Source organism: Staurois parvus, unplaced genomic scaffold, assembly GCF_062004578.1.
Source record: "Staurois parvus isolate SC_StPar_1 unplaced genomic scaffold, SC_StPar_1.0 ptg001284l, whole genome shotgun sequence".
Lineage (NCBI taxonomy): Eukaryota > Metazoa > Chordata > Amphibia > Anura > Ranidae > Staurois > Staurois parvus.
This window is the reverse complement of record NW_028319080.1, coordinates 1,425,118-1,444,251: the sequence shown is the minus strand read 5'-3', so window position 1 is coordinate 1,444,251 and position 19,134 is coordinate 1,425,118. Positions and strand designations below refer to the sequence as shown.

The 19,134-nt window shown below is 39.4% G+C and overlaps 1 protein-coding gene across 1 annotated transcript in view; it reads left to right on the top strand.

Moving 5' to 3' along the window:
* The window catches only part of LOC149437610 (class I histocompatibility antigen, F10 alpha chain-like), a 52,642-nt gene extending 33,556 nt beyond the window's left edge, over positions 1–19,086 (top strand). Inside the window, exons 4-6 of the mRNA XM_089660863.1 lie at positions 9,309–9,404; positions 14,155–14,184; positions 15,748–19,086. Coding sequence (XP_089516989.1) covers positions 9,309–9,404; positions 14,155–14,184; positions 15,748–15,788 — 167 coding nt within the window. The 3' untranslated portion in view covers positions 15,789–19,086. The remainder of the gene's footprint in view (positions 1–9,308; positions 9,405–14,154; positions 14,185–15,747) is intronic.
* Positions 19,087–19,134: the final 48 nt, after the last annotated feature.

Here is a 19,134-nt window from a genome sequence, read left to right as displayed (position 1 = left end):
AATTATTTATTTGCAAACTTTTATAACAGAAACAAAGAAAAACGTGTTTTTTTCAAAATTTTTGGTCTTTTTTTTGTTAATTTAGCAAAAAATAAAAACCCCAGCGGTGATTAAATACCACCACAAGAAAGCTCTAGTTGTGTGAAGAAAATGATAAAATTTCAGTTTGGGTACAATGTTGTATGACCGCGCAATTGTCATTCAAAGTGTGAAAGCGCTAAAACCTGAAAACTGGCCTGGGCAGGAAGGGGGAAAATTGCCCGGTATTGAAATGGTAAAATGAGGCATGTTTTTGTGGAAACAGACTACTTGTGAGATAAATATCACATGAGATATTTTGCAACAAAACTTCATGCACTATTTATCTCTTAATGAATTTACCCTCACAGACACCATTGGAAGAGTTCTTTATAAAAAAAAAATATTGTTCCCTGATGTAAATGTAATATTAATTACACGATCCAGAGATGTAGATACATTCTCAATTACAAGGAATAACTGCCCGGTGACCTGGAGACACGATGGCCTATACCACGAAGATCCTCTCCCACTGATACTGTACACATTCTACAAATCAAAACAAAATACCAAAAGTAAAACATAAAATTATATTACAATTATATATATTATATATATATATAATTATATTAAATTACTTTTGTACAGTAACATCCTACAGGTGCATGTTTGCTGTGTCTCCCACGTGGCTTCTCGCGAAATGCAAACAGGACTTCTTATGGCTTTCTTCCAACAATGGCTTTCTTCTTGCCACTCTTCCATAAAGGCCAGATTTGTGGAGCGCACGACTAATAGTTGTCCTGTGGACAGATTCAACCCATCTGAGCTGTGGATCTCTGCAGCTCCTCCAGAGTTCCCATGGACCTCTTGGCTGCTTCTCTGATTAATGCTCTCCTTGCCCAGGCTGTCAGTTTAGGTGGACGGCCATGTCTTGGTAGGTTTGCAGTTGTGCCATACTCTTTCCATTTTCGGATGATGAATTGAACAGTGCTCCGTGAGATGTTCAAAGCTTGGCATATTTTTTTATAACTTAACCCTGCTTTAAACTTCTCCACAGCTTTATCCCTGACTTGTCTGATGTGTTCCTTCATGATGCCATTTGTTTACTAATGTTCTCTAACAAACCTCTGAGGGCTTCACAGAACAGCTGTATTTATACTGAGATTAAATTACACACAGGTGGACTCTATTTACTAATTAGGTGACTTCTGAAGGCAATTGGTTCCACTAGATTTTTGTTAGGGGTATCAGAGTAGAGGGGACTGAATACAAATGCACGCCACACTTTTCAGATATTTGTAAAAAAAAATTAAAAACTTTTATCATTTTCATTCCACTTCACAATTATGTGCCACTTTATGTTGGTCTATCATATATAATTCCAATAAAATAAATTTACGTTTTTGGTTGTAACATGACAAAATGTGGAGAATTTCAAGGGGTATGAATACTTTTTCAAGACACTGTATATCTATATTATTTCCTGATGGAGTGCTGTAATTTTGTTCATATTGTTATCAAATGTTAATGCCTTTTCTGGAAAACAAAGCATGTTTACTGAGCTCAGTAGCTCAAGCTCCAATTCACACACAGCTAAATGATTCAGGGGAGTGGTTCTCTAACCCTGCATTCTCTCCCTGCCATCCCTGTAACTCACAGCTGGACCATGTATGATATGTTTATTTGTAACATAAAGATTATATATACATTGATAAAAGATAAATAAAATATCAGTTTAAAACATACCATAGAAATTTTTTTTTTTAAACGACCTGAAACCATTACATTTTGCTTTATATATTTGAATATTTGCTAAGGGATAATGATATAATAAGGGATTGTTGCTTTGTAATTAAACCAGTTAAGATAAATATGTATTTCATGTGAAAACTTTTACCATAAATGGCCAGCCTTAATTTTTTATTGTAATATATTTTTTTGTAATATATGAGATGCTGTATTAAAAATATGTATTCTCTGTGCAACCTTGATAATTATAACTTTTTTTGTGTTAATCCTTCCAGTGTTTTAAAGTTGCTGCAGTGCACGGAAGGTGACCTCACAAACAAAAAACTTTAAAAAAAAAAACAGTGCTGCGCTTTATTAATGTATCAAAAATTATAATAAATAATATATCCTAAACCAGTGACACTAGTATAGTGAGAAACATTCAACATGTGCATAGCTGAATCTTAAATTACATATATATCATATGACCGAATTAAAAAAAAACAATTAACTTTTAGAGACTGTCACCACCCCTGTGATGTTGCTATGTAATGAAAAATTAGACTACAGAATCATCAAAACATATGTATAATGTGATTGTGTCTATATTGTGACACACAAAATTTGCAAAATAAACTATAGTTTATTCAAAAGACATGCTGGTAGGTTAATTGGATCCTGTCTAAATTGGCCCTAATATGTGTATGTATGAATGTGAGTTAGGGACCTTAGATTGTACACCCCTTGAGGATTAGGGACTGATGTGAATGTACAATATATATGCGTAAAGCGCTGTGTAAATTGACAGTGCTATATAAGTACCTGAAATAATAAATAAATAAAAATAAATAAATAGTGCTGCCACTAGAGGGTTCCACCACCTCTGTGATAATAACCATGTCTAGTGTTAGACTAAGAATTCACCCAGTCCAAGTCCACATCTTCAAATATAACAGTCCCAATGTGTATACAAATACAAATGGTGTTTCTTCAGTGATGCCCACCACCGTTCACTCTTTGCTCTCACCTTGATTTAAAACCTACAGTGAGGAACAGAAGTATTTGAACCCCCTGCGATTCTGCAAGTTCTCCCACTTAGAAATCATGGAGGGGTCTGAAATTCACATTGTAGGTGCATTACCACTCTGAGACAGAATTTAAAAAAAAATTCAGGAAATCACATTGTATGATTTTTTAAAGAATGTATTTGTCTTGCACTGCTGAACATAAGTATTTGAACACCTGAGAAAATCAGTGTTAATATTTGGTACAGAAGCCTTTGTTTGCAATTACAGAGGTCAGACGTTTCCTGTAGTTCTTGACCAGGTTTGCACTGCAACAGGGATTTTGGCCCACTCCTCCACACAGATCTCCTCTAGATCTGTCAGGTTTCGGGGCTATCGCTGAGCAACACGGAGTTTCAGCTCAGATGTTCTATTGGATTTAGGTCTGGAGACTGACTAGGCCACTCCAGAACCTTGATATGCTTCTTACGAAGCCACTCCTTGGTTATCCTGGCTGTGTGCTTCGGGTCGTTGTCATGTTGGAAGACCAAGCCACGACCCATCTTCAATGCTTTGACTGAGGGAAGGAGGTTGTTGCTCAAAATCTCACAATAAATGGCCCCATTCATCATCTCCTTAATACAGTGCAGTCGTCCTGTCCCCTTCGCAGAAAAGCACCCCCAAAGCATGATATTACCACCCCCATGCTTCACAGTAGGGATGGTGTTCTTGGGATGCAACTCATCCTTCTTTTTCCTCCAAACACGACGAGTGAAGTTTAGACCAAAAAGTTCTACTTTGGTCTCATCTGAACACATGACTTTCTCCCATGCCTCCTCTGGATCATCCAGATGGTCATTGGCAAACTTCTGATGGGCCTGGACATGTGATGACTTGAGCAGGGGAACCTTCCGTGCAATGCATGATTTGAAACCATGACGGCGTAGTGTTCTACCGACAGTGACCTTTGAAACTGTGGTCCCAGCTCTCTTCATTTCATTGACCAGCTCCTCCCTTGTAGTTCTGGGCTGATTCCTCACCTTTCTTATCATCAGTGATGCCCCACGAGGTGAGATCTTGCATGGAGCCCCAGTCCGAGGGAGGGCAATTACCTGGAACCAATCCTCTGTATAGCTCTCTCTGCAGCAGTCCGAGGGAGACTGACAGTCGTCTTTAGGCTCTTCCATTTTCTAACAATTGCTCCAACAGTTGATCTATTTTCACCAAGCAGCTTGGCAATTGCCCCATAGCCCTTTCCAGCCTTGTGGAGATGCACAATTTTGTCTCTGGTGTCTTTTGACAGCTCTTTAGTCTTGCCCATGGTAGTAGTTGGCGTTTGACTGACTGTGGGGTGGACAGATGTCTTTAAAGAGCTCAGACAGGTGCTACTAAATTAGATTAATGAGTGGAGTAGAGGTGGACTTTTTAAAGGCACAGTAACAGGTTTTTGAGAGCCAGAATTCTTGCTGTTTCTTAGGTGTTCAAATACTTATGTTCAGCAGTGCAAGACAAATAAATTCTTTAAAAATCATACAATGTGATTTCCTGAATTTTTTTTTTAAATTCTGTCTCTCAGGGTGGGAATGCACCTACAATGTGAATTTCAGACCCCTCCATGATTTCTAAATGGGAGAACTTGCAAAATCGCAGGGTGTTCAAATACTTCTGTTCCTCTCTGTATATGAAGGTCACCAAGCTCTAAATAGTTGAGCGAAATGTTTCTTATTCTTCCTTCAATTCTTCCTTGCAGGTACATCCATGGAACCAGACCGCCCAGAATATACAGTTGTGGCCAAAATTATTCAACCCCCAATGCTGTAAAGGGGTTTAGGGACTATAGTGTACATTTGGAATTGTATTCAGAATCAAATCCTACAAGGACGTTGTAACCCAAATGCAACTAAAATGACATCAATTGTTTATGTAATACAGTAGTAAATGGTTCTTATGTGGTTTCTTCATTGCCACAATTATTCAACCCCTTAAAGACTACCACTCTGAAGAACAGAGGTTCATACAGGTGCTTTCCATCAGGTATTGAAAACACCTGTGGATGTCACCGAGCAGCAATCAAGCATAATAAGCACCAATTAGGCAGCTTTAAAATGACTGTGATACTCAGCTCCTTCTAGACATTTACTGGTGTGGTTACAAACATGGTGAAGGCAAGAGAATGGTCCAGGAAGACAAGAGAAGAGGTGATTTCTCTTCACAGGAAGGGCAATGGCTATAAGAAGATTGCAAAGATGTTAAACATACCAAGAGACACCTTAGGAAGCATCATTCGCAAATTCAAGGCAAAGGGCACTGTTGAAACGCTACCTGGTCGTGGCAGAAAGAAGATGCTGACTTCGACTGCTGTGCGCTACCTGAAGCGTAGAGTGGAGAGAAGTCCCCGTGTGACTGCTGAGGAACTGAGAAAAGATTTGTCAGATGTGGGTACAGAAGTTTCAGCCCAGACAATAAGACGCACACTGCGTAATGAAGGCCTCCGTGCCAGAACTCCCAGGCGTACCCCCTTGCTGTCTCCAAAGAATAAGAAGAGTCGACTGCAGTATGCCAAAAGCCATGTGGACAAACCACAAAAGTTGTGGGATAGTGTTCTGTGGACTGATGAAACAAAATTAGAACTGTTTGGGCCCATGGATCAACGCTATGTTTGGAGGAGGAAGAACAAGGCCTATGATGAAAAGAACACCTTGCCTACTGTGAAGCATGGTGGAGGGTCAATCATGCTTTGGGGCTGTTTTGCTTCTGCAGGTACAGGGAAGCTTCAGCGTGTGCAAGGTACCATGAATTCTCTTCAGTACCAGGAGATATTGGATGGAAACGTGATGCAGTCCGTCACACACCTGAGGCTTGGGAGACGTTGGACCTTTCAACAGGACAATGATCCCAAGCATACCTCCAAGTCCACTAGAGCATGGTTGCAGAGGAAAGGCTGGAACATTTTGGAGTGGCCATCGCAGTCACCAGACTTAAATCCGATTGAGAACCTCTGGTGGGACTTAAAGAAAGCAGTTGCAGTGCGCAAGCCTAAGAATGTGACTGAACTGGAGGCCTTTGCCCATGAAGAATGGGCGAAGATACCCGTAGATCGCTGCAAGACACTTGTGTCAAGCTATGCTTCACGTTTAAAAGCTGTTATAACTGTAAAAGGATGCTGTACTAAGTACTAAGATTGAATGTCACTTGGGGGTTGAATAAAACTGATAATGCTGTGAGCACAGAAAAGACATTTGTGGTTATTTCATTATAACTGTTATGTTATATTTGTCTGACCTACAAGTGCCTCTTTAATGTAAATGTAAGCAAGATGACTGAATGATCAAAAGCAATGTCAAACTGGCCAAAACACTCAATTTCAGTGGGGGTTGAATAATTTTGGCCACAACTGTATCTCTCCACCATAGTCACAGATAAGACAAAAACTGCACATACTGTTTTACCATGTAGAAGCACCATAAACCATTTATTAAACCAATGAAAATGCGCTCACAAAACAAATGGACTATTAAACAGTAGTGCATCACTTTAAGAAGGGAATAGCTGTATAATCAAATAGTGGCCCCTTTAAGAATAAGATAGTAGGATCACCAAGCCCTCATCTCTGTGCAAAACACTCTTCCTAGTAGCGTGATGGCTCCACCCTGATGTGTTTCGTCGCTTCTTGTGACTTCTTCCAAATGGAAAAAAACTTGAGGAAAACTTCAATGAGGAAGGAAAGCCATACACCACACAAAACCCTCATGTAAGTGGAAGTAGCCTCAGTCTAGACTCTGTCCAGGCCACACCCCTAATACGTTTCACTCCGCCCATGTGGCTTAGCCATGGGAATAGAGATTTGACCAATGGAGAGATAAACACCTCATTGGCTGCTGCTCAACTGAGAAAAAGACCAATATCTGGTGAATGTTGGCAGATATGCGGCTCCTGGGACTTCTTTCCTTCCTGATGTTGGTAATCCCTTGCAAAAGCAAAAAAAGTGAATCCCAAAAAAAATTTAATAGTACAGTGTTGAAAAATTAAAGAAAGTAAATAATAAAATAAAAAAAGTTTTAAAGTGCTCCCATTCCCCTGTGCTCACGCACAAAGGTGAACACGAGCATCAGTCAAACATGCATGTGTAAATGGCGATTGCACCACACATATGAGGTATTTCTGAAAACATAAGAGTTAGAGCAATAATTCTAGCTACAGACCTCCTGTGAAATTCTAAACCTGTTACCTGTAAAGGCTTTTAAAGCATTGCCTATGGAGATTTTTAGGTACTGCAATTTAGTGCCATTCCACGGGCATATACAATTTTAAAGCGTGACATGTTAGGTATCTATGTACTTGGCCTAACATCATCTTTTTTGTTTTACCAAAAAATTGGGTATTATATTGTTTTTGTGTTCACTGTGACTCAGTAAAGTGTATTAATTCATGAAAATTTGAGTTTGATAAACCGCTGCTCAAGTATCGTGCAACATAAAAAAAAACTGCAACAACAACCAAACAGCCAGTTTATTCTCTAGGGTCTTTGTTTAAAAAAAAAAAAAAAAAAATATATATATATATATATATATATATATATTTTATAAATGTTTGGGGGTTATAAGTCATTTTCTAGCAAAAGCGCTACTTTTTCCATGTATGAGAGAAATGTCAAAATTAGCCTGGATGGGAACTAGTCAAATAAAATGCTACAGTTTTTCATTTTAATTTGCATTCTGTTTGCATTCTATTTTGCATTCAGGGTATGCTATATCCCCCATTAGTTGTACACTTCTATAATATATAATATATCTTGATCTCAACTTTTTTTTTACAGATGGGAAGCTTAGCATCGTCTGGAGACATTGTAGTTATATCATGGGAAAATCTCCCAAGTTTGATCATCCATCTTTTTGCATCATCTATGTTGCAGCAAATTTATACGTCCTATGGATGCTCTGTACTGGCAACTGTTACTACATTTTACATATGACCAGTATACAACTATAAGTATCAGAGCTTATGTATCCATTTGTGGAGGAAAGCCTATGGGGCATGATTATACCTTTCTATGGCATGCATTTAATTTTTATCAAACTTAATTATTTATCATTTATAATTATTTATTATATATAATTTTTATTATTGTCCGTAAATACCTATCATGATTTCTGCCCTACTAATCACATATTGTTATCTATTGATTATAAATGGATGGCAATTTAAATTACATTGTTAACCATTTTGAAGGTGAACTCCAGGCAGATATAAAACTCTTTATATGAGGTGCACTGCTGCATATACAGTATATGACTGCTTGCCTGGATTTGACTTACATTTAAATCAGTTTACATAAAGTTGATGGTGGAAGGGTCCTGTGTGTTCTTAGGTTTACATCACCGGGGGCTGCGTTCTGTGTGTAGCACAGCTCATTAACTTCAGTGGGCTGCCCTACCTGCAGAAACACAGGGAAAAAAAAGTCCTTGACCCATTTTTTGTGTGGTTTTGCGCACAAACATTTGTGTGTTTTGCCAATGCTTGGAGGAGCCATTAAAGGCTAAGCTCACCTTTAGTAACGTGTTACATGTTATACCCATATTTAGGGTATAACATCTTACCAGGCTGCACCCCCCTGCTCAGCCCTCCATCCCACACTGTGACAACGTGCAGGGGCCCTTCTCCCCACACCCACTGTCACCCTGACAGATGGACTTGTAGTTTGAACTGCGAGCGCACCGATCAGCATGCCCATACTTCAGTCACACTGCCTACAGCTCAGGAACCATCTGCCTGTACAGAGGTATGGGCAGAGAGTTCTAGGCAGGAGCCTGATAGTGCACCCATGATCCAATGATGGCAAGTGCAGTGCTCTGCAGGCTTCTAAGAAGAAAAAGTTAAAGCGGAGTTCTACTCACTCTGTAAAAAAAATAAAAGTCAGCAGCTACAAAAACTGTAGCTGCTGACTTTTAAAAAACAGCCACTCACCTGTCCCACGATCCCGCAAGCCCATTTCACTGGCCGTCCTGTATTCCAGATGCCGGCATCTTCAGTGTGTGCACCAGGCTGTGCCAGCTTGTGGCTTCACAGCCGGGTGCCCACTGCACATGCGCAAATGGCCCCGTTGTCTTCTGGGACCTGTCACGTTTCCCACTAGACTTCGGGAAGGGAGTGTAGAAGGGCAACTTCCGTTTCCGATCGCCTAGGCATTCGCAGCGGAAGTGGGTGCCTGTCAAATTCGGGTTCCCGTTCCCCTGCTCCCCAAAGGTGCCAATTCTTAATGGGGAGTGGGGGACCAACCTTTAAAGCAGAACTTCCCCTTTTGGGTGGAGCTCCACTTTACATGCACTTTTTTTCACCTGCTAAATGATATACATTTATATTTTTTTTTCAAAAGGTAAACTTAGCCTTTAAAAATGCCCCCCCCCCCCCCCCGTACATTTGCTAAAGAGCAGCACAAGTTCTTGTGAACTTAGGCTAATAGCATATCAATCAAATTTTCCAGTAATGAGCATGTTATCATTTGATTAGAATGTCTGTAGGTGTCTTATGATCTTTTCCTTACATTGCCTTTTCTTTCAGAACCCGACATGAGACCATGGACCATTGTGATTGTTCCTGCCATCATCTGTCTTCTTGTTGCTGTAGCTGTTATTTGTGGAGTATTTCTGTACAAGAGTAAGTGTTAGAACTGAACAATCTTTGCTTTTAGAACTGATTATCTCAGGCCTTACTGTCTACTGGGGACAAATTTTGTCAAACTTGTTTTTCTCTTTCTTTAATAAGTGATCATCTTCTCTCTGTTCTCAGCTGTATAAGAAGCTCAGGGAGGAGACACAGCAGCACACTGGTCTTCCCAGTGAATGGCTGTGCAGGAGGGGTGTCAGCACAAGTCTGATCATTGGAGGAGAGAAGGGTGAGATCTCAGCACAGCTAGAGAACTGACCACGCTGTGCTCTTGTGCCTAGTGTGGTCCGTTTTTAATAGGAAAGCAAAGGGACTTGCAGGAACACCAGGGATTCCACACAAAGGAAGCAATACAAAATACGAGTTTATGGTACAGCAGGCACATATCAAGAATATAAAATGTTGGGTTTAAATATTTTTCAATTTTCAAGCCATATGATACCATATAAGCCACTCCTAGCCATGGATCAGTGAATGGCCATCCTTCTCTCCTTATTTTGTATAGTTACTGGCTTCGTTCACTAGGCTCCAAGTATTGTCAGTGGTACTCTCATGTCACATGGATTGTAAAGATTGCCTGTTTGTTGCCTGGGCATTGTAAGAAGTGCCTTTAGGTTGATCAAGTATTGTAACAAATACCAGTTGGTTGTCAAATATTGTAACAAATGCCCACTTGTCAGCCAAGTATTGTAATAAGTTCCAGTTGGTTGTCCAATATTGTAATGAGTGCCCACGTGTCATCCAAGTATTGTAATAGGTGCCAGTTGGTTGTCCAACATTGTACTGAGTGCCTATTTGTCAGCCAACTATTGAAATAAATGCCGGTTGGTTGTCCAATAATTGTAATGAGTGCCCACTTGTCAGCCATGTATTGTAATAAATGCCAGTTGGTTGTTCAATATTGTAATGAGTGCCCACTTGTCAGCCAAATATTGTATTAAATGCCAGTTGGTTGTCCAACATTGTAACGAGTGCCCACTTGTCAAACATGTATTGTAATAAATGCTGGTTGGTTGTCCAACATTGTAATGAGTGCCCACTTCTTAGCCATGTATTGTAATTATTTATCTATTTATTTCAGGTACTTATATAGTGCCGTCCATTTATGCAGTGCTTTACATATATATTGTACATTCACATCAGTCCCTAACCCTCAAGGGGTGTACAATCTAAGGTCCCTAACTCACATTCATACATACAAATACTAGGGACAATTTAGACAGGAGCCAATTCACCTACCAGCATGTCTTTGGAGTGTGGGAGGAAACCCACACAGGCACAGAGAGGACATGCAAACTCCAGGCAGGAGGTGCCCTGGCTGGGATTTGAACCAACAACCCTAGTACTGCCAGGCGGAAGTCGTAACCATTTAGCCACTGTGCTGCCCTATAAATCCCAGTTGGTTGTCCAATATTGTAATGAGTGCCCACTTGTCAGCCAAGTATTGTAATAAATGCCAGTTGGTCGCTAAATATTGTAATGAGTGGCCACTTGTCAGCCAAGTATTGTAATAAAGGCCAGTTGGTCGCTAAATATTGTAATGAATGCCCACTTGTCAGCCATGTATTGTAATAAGTTCTCCTTTTTTTAATCACATATTGTAATGAATGCTCACTTGTCAGCCTTGTATTGTAATAAGTGCCCCTTTTTTATCATATTGTAATGAGTGCTCATTTGGCATCCACATAGTATAACAATTGCTTGATTGTTGTACATTGGAAATATCGCCCAGTTATTGTTCACATCTTGCCACAACTAAATGCTGTTACCCACATACAGTAACTATTGCACACCAGTATTTTTTTGATCATCCATATAGGTGCTGTGCCAGGTGCTACTTCTGTCTATCTTGTGGAAATTGTGTGAAATATGAAAAAAATATTCTAATTGATCCAGTTGTGGTTTGTTCTTCCAGAATAACTGGAACACTTCTGCCTGTGCCAGTCTATCCAGCTATTTCCTGTCTTTTTGCCTGCTGCCAATGAACTATATATTTTTTTAGTGGCTACTGTGGGCTAGGTCTTCCTAGGGTAGTGCAGATGAATTCCTCTTCCTGCTGCCAACTGCCATTAAATTTCTGTTCAATGCCATCTACAAAATCCTAAGGTGTCGGTATTCCCCATCCTAAATGCTATGGTTAAAACCTTCTTGGGTGGTTAGGGTTGGTCCAGAGTATAGTGATTAAGATGGAGACATGGCACTATATGAAAGCCACTGCTCCATTCCTGAATGAATCATCTATGGACACAGCAAGTGAGGTGAAGATACTGTCCATTAACAGTAGGAAAGGACTACCTCAACTCTTCTGTACCATTTGTTCATCAGCTTCTCAGAAAATCAGGTGATAGTATTACGTAATACCTATAGTGTCCATTTCTGTTCCTTAAAATAACATCAGCAAAGAAGGTGAAAATAGGTCCATCTCTGCTCCTCACTGTCTAATGTTTCCTGCTAATGAAGGACCTAATTTTGGCTCAAGAGCTTCTGTAAACCAGGCAAGAGCCATTTTATTGTGTCCTTCAAAACTACTAAAAACGACCAGAACTTTCCCTTCCTCCATGACTCCAAAGCATTTAGTTGAAATGGTGAATTTTGATGACATGTCCTAGTTCTTTTTTTGAGCAAAAGCAAATTTTAACACAGCAAAAACTCTTTATGTTGTTCTTTTACTTTCCGTCTATCTTTTATGGTCAATTAATTGTCCATGCTTTGTATATACAATTAGAATACCATACGGAAAATGCAGCTTTTTAACCGATCGTACAATAATCCGATCATTAGTACACAGCAATCCTCCGAAAAAGCACAAAAATCTTTATCGTACAATACAGGATCGAACGATTTTCGTTTATCCAGTACAGTAGTCATCCGAAAATACAATACAAATACATTACATTCTTCAGAATTTTTATTCCGTCGTTCAAGAATTTTCATAACTTTAGTAGCCTCTTCAAATTTGATATGACACTAGCATGCTGAAAAAAATGGACAATCATTCATCCGATATTCTGATCGTGTATACGAGGCTTAAATCTAACGTTCTTAATAACAGTATTTACATTTACTATCTACAAATGCTTGATAGCAATTTTTTTTCATTAGGTTGAAAACTATGACTCCACTGTCCAACTAAAGGTTTATTTACACAGTTAAATATAGTTGTAGATGAGGCAGATAAAAGTATATCTATAGCCAAAACGTTTTTAGTTGTAGAAAGTAGGAAGGAATTAAAACCCCTGTTAAAGTATTACTAAACCCCAGACCCTGCATTCACTATATCTGGTCTCCCCAGACCCTGCATTCACTATATCCGGTCTCCCAGGGCCCTGCATTCACTATATCCGGTCTCCCTGGACCCTGCATTCACTATATCTGGTCTCCCTGGACCCTGCATTCACTATATCTGGTCTCCCCGGACCCTGCATTCACTATATCTGGTCTCCCTGGACCCTGCATTCACTATATCTGGTCTCTCCGGACCCGGCATTCACTATATCTGGTCTCCCCGGACCCTGCATTCACTATATTTGGTCTCCCGGGACCCTGCATTCACTATATCTGGTCTCCCGGGACCCTGCATTCACTATAGCTGCTGTCCCACAGTATACACAACATGGAAATGCCATTATTTTAGTAAATATAAACTGCTAAATACCTTTTCTCATCAGCAGTATATAGCAGTCTTGTGACTTCTATCAGTGTCCAGCAGAGCACTGGCTAGAGCTTGTAGGTGGAGTTTTCATTCTCCTATAGGAGGATGTAGAACCTCTGACCTCTGTCTGGACAGCGCTGATTGGCCCTGTGCTGATCACACACTCTCCCAAGAAACAAAAAACCTCTCTAACAATACATACCACACTGAGCATGCGCAGAGTGACGTCACACGGTAAGTCTTATCAGGATATAAGAGGGGGACACTGGACGAAGGGGAGGGTCAGAGAAGACAGGATCAAACAGCCTTTTTACACAATGCAGAGGATTAACTCCTTAGGTTTCACAGTGAGTATATCAAGCATACTTTATTGCATGTACAGACTGATTTTACTGTTGTGGGTTTAGTAACACTTTAAGCTGGCCCAACGTTATACAATTCTCTGCCATGTTCCTTTAGATTTACCAAAAACCATATAATATGATGTCAAGCCTAAACAAAATTCAATCTGAATGCTATCAGGCAAGCATGATTTAGCTGAAGACAAATCTAAAGGAGATTGTACAGAAATTGTACAAGAAAATTGTATAGTGTATGGCCAGCCTTAGGTTTTATTGCTATCTACAGTAGTTCTGTTTCAAATGCCACGTTATGCACTGACATAACTTCTTCGACACAGTCAGTCTGGACAGGTGGTCACCTGCTGACTTGGCATCATCCAGAGACAGTATAACTCTTCAATAAGACACGGAAGTTGTACCAAATTAAATTTTACTTCAGCTAATTACACTACAGAGGATGTTTTTCCAGCTGTTTGAATTGTAAAAAGACAATGACTTTCCTAAGCCCAGTCTTTGCAAAATACTAACACTGACGGAACATGGAAGAAATGAGGAAGGTCTAACTAGGACTAAATTAACAAGCACTAAGCAGGAAGGGAGGACAGAGGAGAAATCAAAATCACATAGTAAACAAATTGTGGTGGCCAGAAACTGCCACTTTATATTAGCATACTATAAAATATTAACAACCTCAGGAACTTGTAGTTTTTATTTTCATGTTTCCAATTCCATCTCTTATTTATTTTAGAGAGGAAGAATGGCTACAAGACCACCAGTAGTAAGTATTCCATCATGACCTATCCCTTGTGTTATTTTAGAGGTTTGTTTATTTAACCCCTTCATGCCTCAGGGTAAACCTAATCGTAAAGCCTACCTAAAATGTTACAACGTTAGTAAAATTGTACATATCATCACAACTACTTTGTACATCCGGGTGGATTATACTGCATTTTTTTCAGGACAAATTGGGCTTTTATTTGGTGGTAAATGGTAATGGATATCTCCTGATTTTTTTTATCAAAGGAAAACCTTTTTTTTTTTATTTAGCTGTTTCTTGTTACTACCATAACCTACCACCAAAAAACAATCCAAAATAAATTCTCCAGCTCTTGACGATTGCAGCGATACCATATATGTGTATGTTATTTGTTGTTTGTACCCGTGGTACAGCCCAGAAACAATAGTGCGCATTTAGTTTTTTTTGTTTTTTTTACCTAAAACACACTGAAATTTTAAAATCTTGACCTTTGACCCTGACCTTGACCCAAACACCATCCCTGGCACTGAACTAGATCAAACCTTGATCTAGGTATTTTTTATTTTATTTTTTTATATTTATTTCTTTTATTTATTTTTACAAACAGTTGTTTTTTTTTCTCTCTCTCTGAAAGGAGAGAGAGAGATACAATGAATCTCTCTCCTCCATTCAGAGAGAAAAAAAAAAACAAGAGGGGCGGGCTTCACAGTGACTGATCACTGTGATAGCCAATCAGAGGCTATCACAGCGATCATGTGACCTGGAATCGGGAGTTCCGGGTCCCGATCATTAGAACGGGACCCGGGGCTCTAAATGACACTCCGGTGTTTCTGCTAGGTGTGCGCTGTGCGGTGCGCTCCCAGCACAAAGACAGGTATGCAAATATGCTGCCCCCTTAAAAAAGCCCAGTTCTGTGAGGCCGCATATTTGTGTGTCAAGCAGTTAAAAAAATTGCCATGTGGATGTCTTTATCATTTGCACATGCATAACTAGTAACCGCCATATTGTTTGTCATATCATTATCTCCTCTGATTGTCAACTCCATCCAATGACCACAATGCAGTGTTTTTTATTGATGTATTTTGGGAAAATAATGTATTATGACCACTAGATGGAGCTGAGGATCATAGGAGATAATCGTCTTATATTTTTATACACAGACCCCATAAATTGTGGTGTGTATAGATATGACTGGAGGAAATGAGAATTCCTGGAGATAGTATTAATACATTGTACATGTAACACTGCTGTTATCTATGTTTTTATACCAGTAGAAATGCCTTGCGCTCGGGGGACAAAAGCACATGCCCTAAGTGCACTTCTTTGTGTTGGTGTTTTGCACTTGCATGTTTGTGTTCACTTGCAGGTTTTAGTTTTTTCACACCTCCGTGGATAAAAAAATTAAAAAAATTTACCAGTAGAAATAACCCAACCGCTACCTATTAGCAGCTACTGGGGCAAATGCACTGTGCATAGTGTGTGTGTTGTTTCTATATGATGTATGCAGTGAGATCATACACCATATACAATAATTATTTCTAACATCACTTTCCTGCCCTCTGAATAACTTCACTCTTTTTCCAGCTTCAGATAGAAGTTCTGACTCATCCAACCCAAGAGATTGAGTATGTGTGAAGATTCCATTTCTATGTACCAAACACCAAAAATGAAACAAACAATTTGCCTAATTATGTTTGTATTTTGCTTTTTTATGTATAGAGTTTATTTATATAGAAATGACATAAATCCCATTGTCTTTAAAATCTTGACATGGGGAATCAGGGAGTTCCTGTTATGAAAAGTTTGACATGTTTAAAAAAAAAACAAAACAATAGTGAAAATAATTATTTCAAAATATAACATCTTCCAAATTTAAAGGGGTTGTAAACCCTTCCATATACCTAGTGAAGTGACTGCCCTCAGGCGATACAGAGAGATGAAAAAAATCCTCCTATATAAGTTGTCCCTGTTTATCTGCAGTCTTCTCTACAGCCCTTCAAAGTGCACAATTTATAAAGCTTGTCTGAGATTTTTTAAAAAAGGGGGAAGAGAGCTGGAATAACACACTGCAGAGCTTAGCGAGGAGAGTTTTAAGAGCTGATTGGAGACCCCCCCTCCCACACACACACACACACACTGGTGTCAGGAAAAGTTTGCCCATACAGATAGCAGAGGAATGAAGCAGCAGGCAAAAATGATATTAGTGCCCTGGATTGAGACAAGTACACAATGTAGAGAAATAGAAACATAGAAAAGTGACGGCACAAAAAAGACCAAGTGGTTCATTGAGTCGGCCTGTTTTTTTTTTTTTATACATGTTTTGTTTGTTTTTTTTTTGTTACCTTTTTTTTTTCTGAGTATAGATCTATGCATATTCTATAGAATATGCTTTGTTCATATTTCATGTCTGAGGTTTACAACCATTTTAATGGAAACATTATCACTAAAATTTTAAACAAGCTTTAATATGCTGGAATTTATTAAAGCGGAGCTCCACCCAAAAGGGGAAGTTCCGCTTTAAGGCTTTGTTCTCCACTTCCCATTAAGAATTAGCATCTTTAGTTATTGGGGGGTACCCGAATTTGACAGATGCCCGCTCCCACGTCCGGTGCGATCACCTAAGGCGATCGGAGGCAGAAGTTGTCCACCCCCTTCCCTCCCCGTAGTCTTCTGCGACACGTGACAGGTCCCAGAAAACTACAGGACCATTCACAAAGCGCATGCGCAGTGGACACCCAGCTGTGAAGCTGCAAGCTGTCACAACCGGGTGCCCACACTGAAGATGCCGGGGCCAGGGAGAGAAGATGACCGGTGAAACCAGCAGTGGCGAGGACACCGCTGCACCGAGGGACAGGTAAGTGTCTGTATTTTAAAAGTCAGGAGCTACAGTTTTTGTAGCTGCTGACTTTTATTATTTTTTCTATTCAACTGGAACTCCGATTTAATGAGTGATTTTCAATCTCTTTAAAATTACAGATAGGCAGGGGTTACTTTGTTGCTCCTTTAAACACTTCCCACCCAGCTTATTTCAAAATGATGGATGGGTGGGACTGTCCTCATTCTGGGTGGACGTCATATGACGTCACCCCAGAATGTGCCTCGCGGGTGTGACCTGTCACTGGCTGTGTCCACCGAATGCAGTTGATGACAGATGACTGTACTGGCCATGTGATTGCTGTGACTAATCACAGCAGATTACATGACAGTTGTAAACAATGAATGGCTTCCATTCGATGTATACAATTGTGTTGCTAGCTGTGATTGGTCACAGTGATCACATGGTACAGACAGGGCCAATCATGGCCCACTGTACCATGTGATTAGCTGTGGCCAATCACTTCTAATCACAACAATACATACTGAATGAATCAATTTCATTCAGTAAAATGCTTGCTTATATCAGTGAAATTCACTACTATAAGCAATCATAATGTGTAAAAAAAAAAATCTTGATCACTTCCACAGAGTAGTACAATGTTATATTGCTCTGGTCAGTGTGTTAAAAAAAATTGTAAACGAAAAAAAGCAATAAAAAAAAAAATGTTATGTATTGCCATCAGTCAGTATACCTGATCACCACCACAGCAGTTTTATAATGACACTGTACTGCACTGGTGACAGTATGTGGAAAAAACTTGTGAATTTTGTTTTCAATTTTTTAATTTTCCAAAACATTATGACAAAAAAGTATAACTTCAAAAAACTTTCCATGTCTCTTACTAAATACCTGACTGTCTACTTTCCAAAAAGGGGTTATTTGGGTGATATTTGTATGGTCCTGGCATTTGGGATATGGGATAGACAGTACATCAGGATTGATCGATTTATAGATATATACCATAGTTTGTGGACTCGATAGCTTTCCTACAGACTAAATAATATACACTGATTTGGGTTATTCTCACCAAAGAAATATAGCAAAATACATTTTGTCCTGAATTTATGAAGAACAATTATTTATATTTATATTAAAATGTTTTCAGAATGTTCAGTTTTATTTAGCAAAAAAAAAAACAGTGGCGATGAAATACAACCAAAAGAAAACTCTATTTGTGTGAAAAAAAATATAAAAATGGAATTTGGGTATAGTGCTGTATAAAAGCACAATTGTCTTTCAAAGTGCGACCGTGCTGAAAGCCAAAAATTGGCCTTGGCAGGAAAGGGGTGAAAGTGCCCGATGTTGAAGTAGTTAAAAATCTTTCCAGGAAGGAAAATGAGTACATTTCCACCTGGCAGGATCATATATGGAGCTTAGTTCTGGGCAGTCCAGCCTGGCTAGTGGGAAGGGGAGAACCATAAGAAGTGATGCATTTAGAGTCTTTCCTTCCTTCACAACCCAGGATATGGACATCCCTGCTATTGGGCACACTGAGGTACACCACTATCTGGGAGAGAACTCAGGGCAGGTGAGGACTGACCATTTGGAAACTCAGGCACTGCCCGAGGGCCCAGGGTCAGTAGGGGGCCCCATGAGATGCCCCTGGTACCTTTTTCATAGGCTTTTTTGAGTTTTGGCAAGGACACAGGGGCCCCATGATCCCCTATTGCCCAGGGGCCCCATGAGTTGTCAGTTCGCCCTTGACTCAGGGCCATCTTTTTAGCATCATGGGCCCCTGGGCAAAGTAATGCACTGGGGCCCCTACGAGCCTACCCCAATTTATGCACCTACTCTCAAGAAATAAAGTATAAATAGTTGATAGATTTGAACATATATTTCTTGAGTACTTTCAATAAAATTGATTTTAAAACAATAGGAAAACATACCATAAATCAAGAACTAATCAAAACAAATATCGAAACAATATAATAAGTTTTGGAGAACAAAAATGTCAGCCAATACACAATATGTTGTTGTACTATACAAATAAAGATGGCACAAGAGAATTACTGTGAATTTATTTTTAATAAAGTATTTAGCACAAACTTTTGAAGTTTTCTTTACAGAAAGTTATTTTATTAGTCCTTACTATT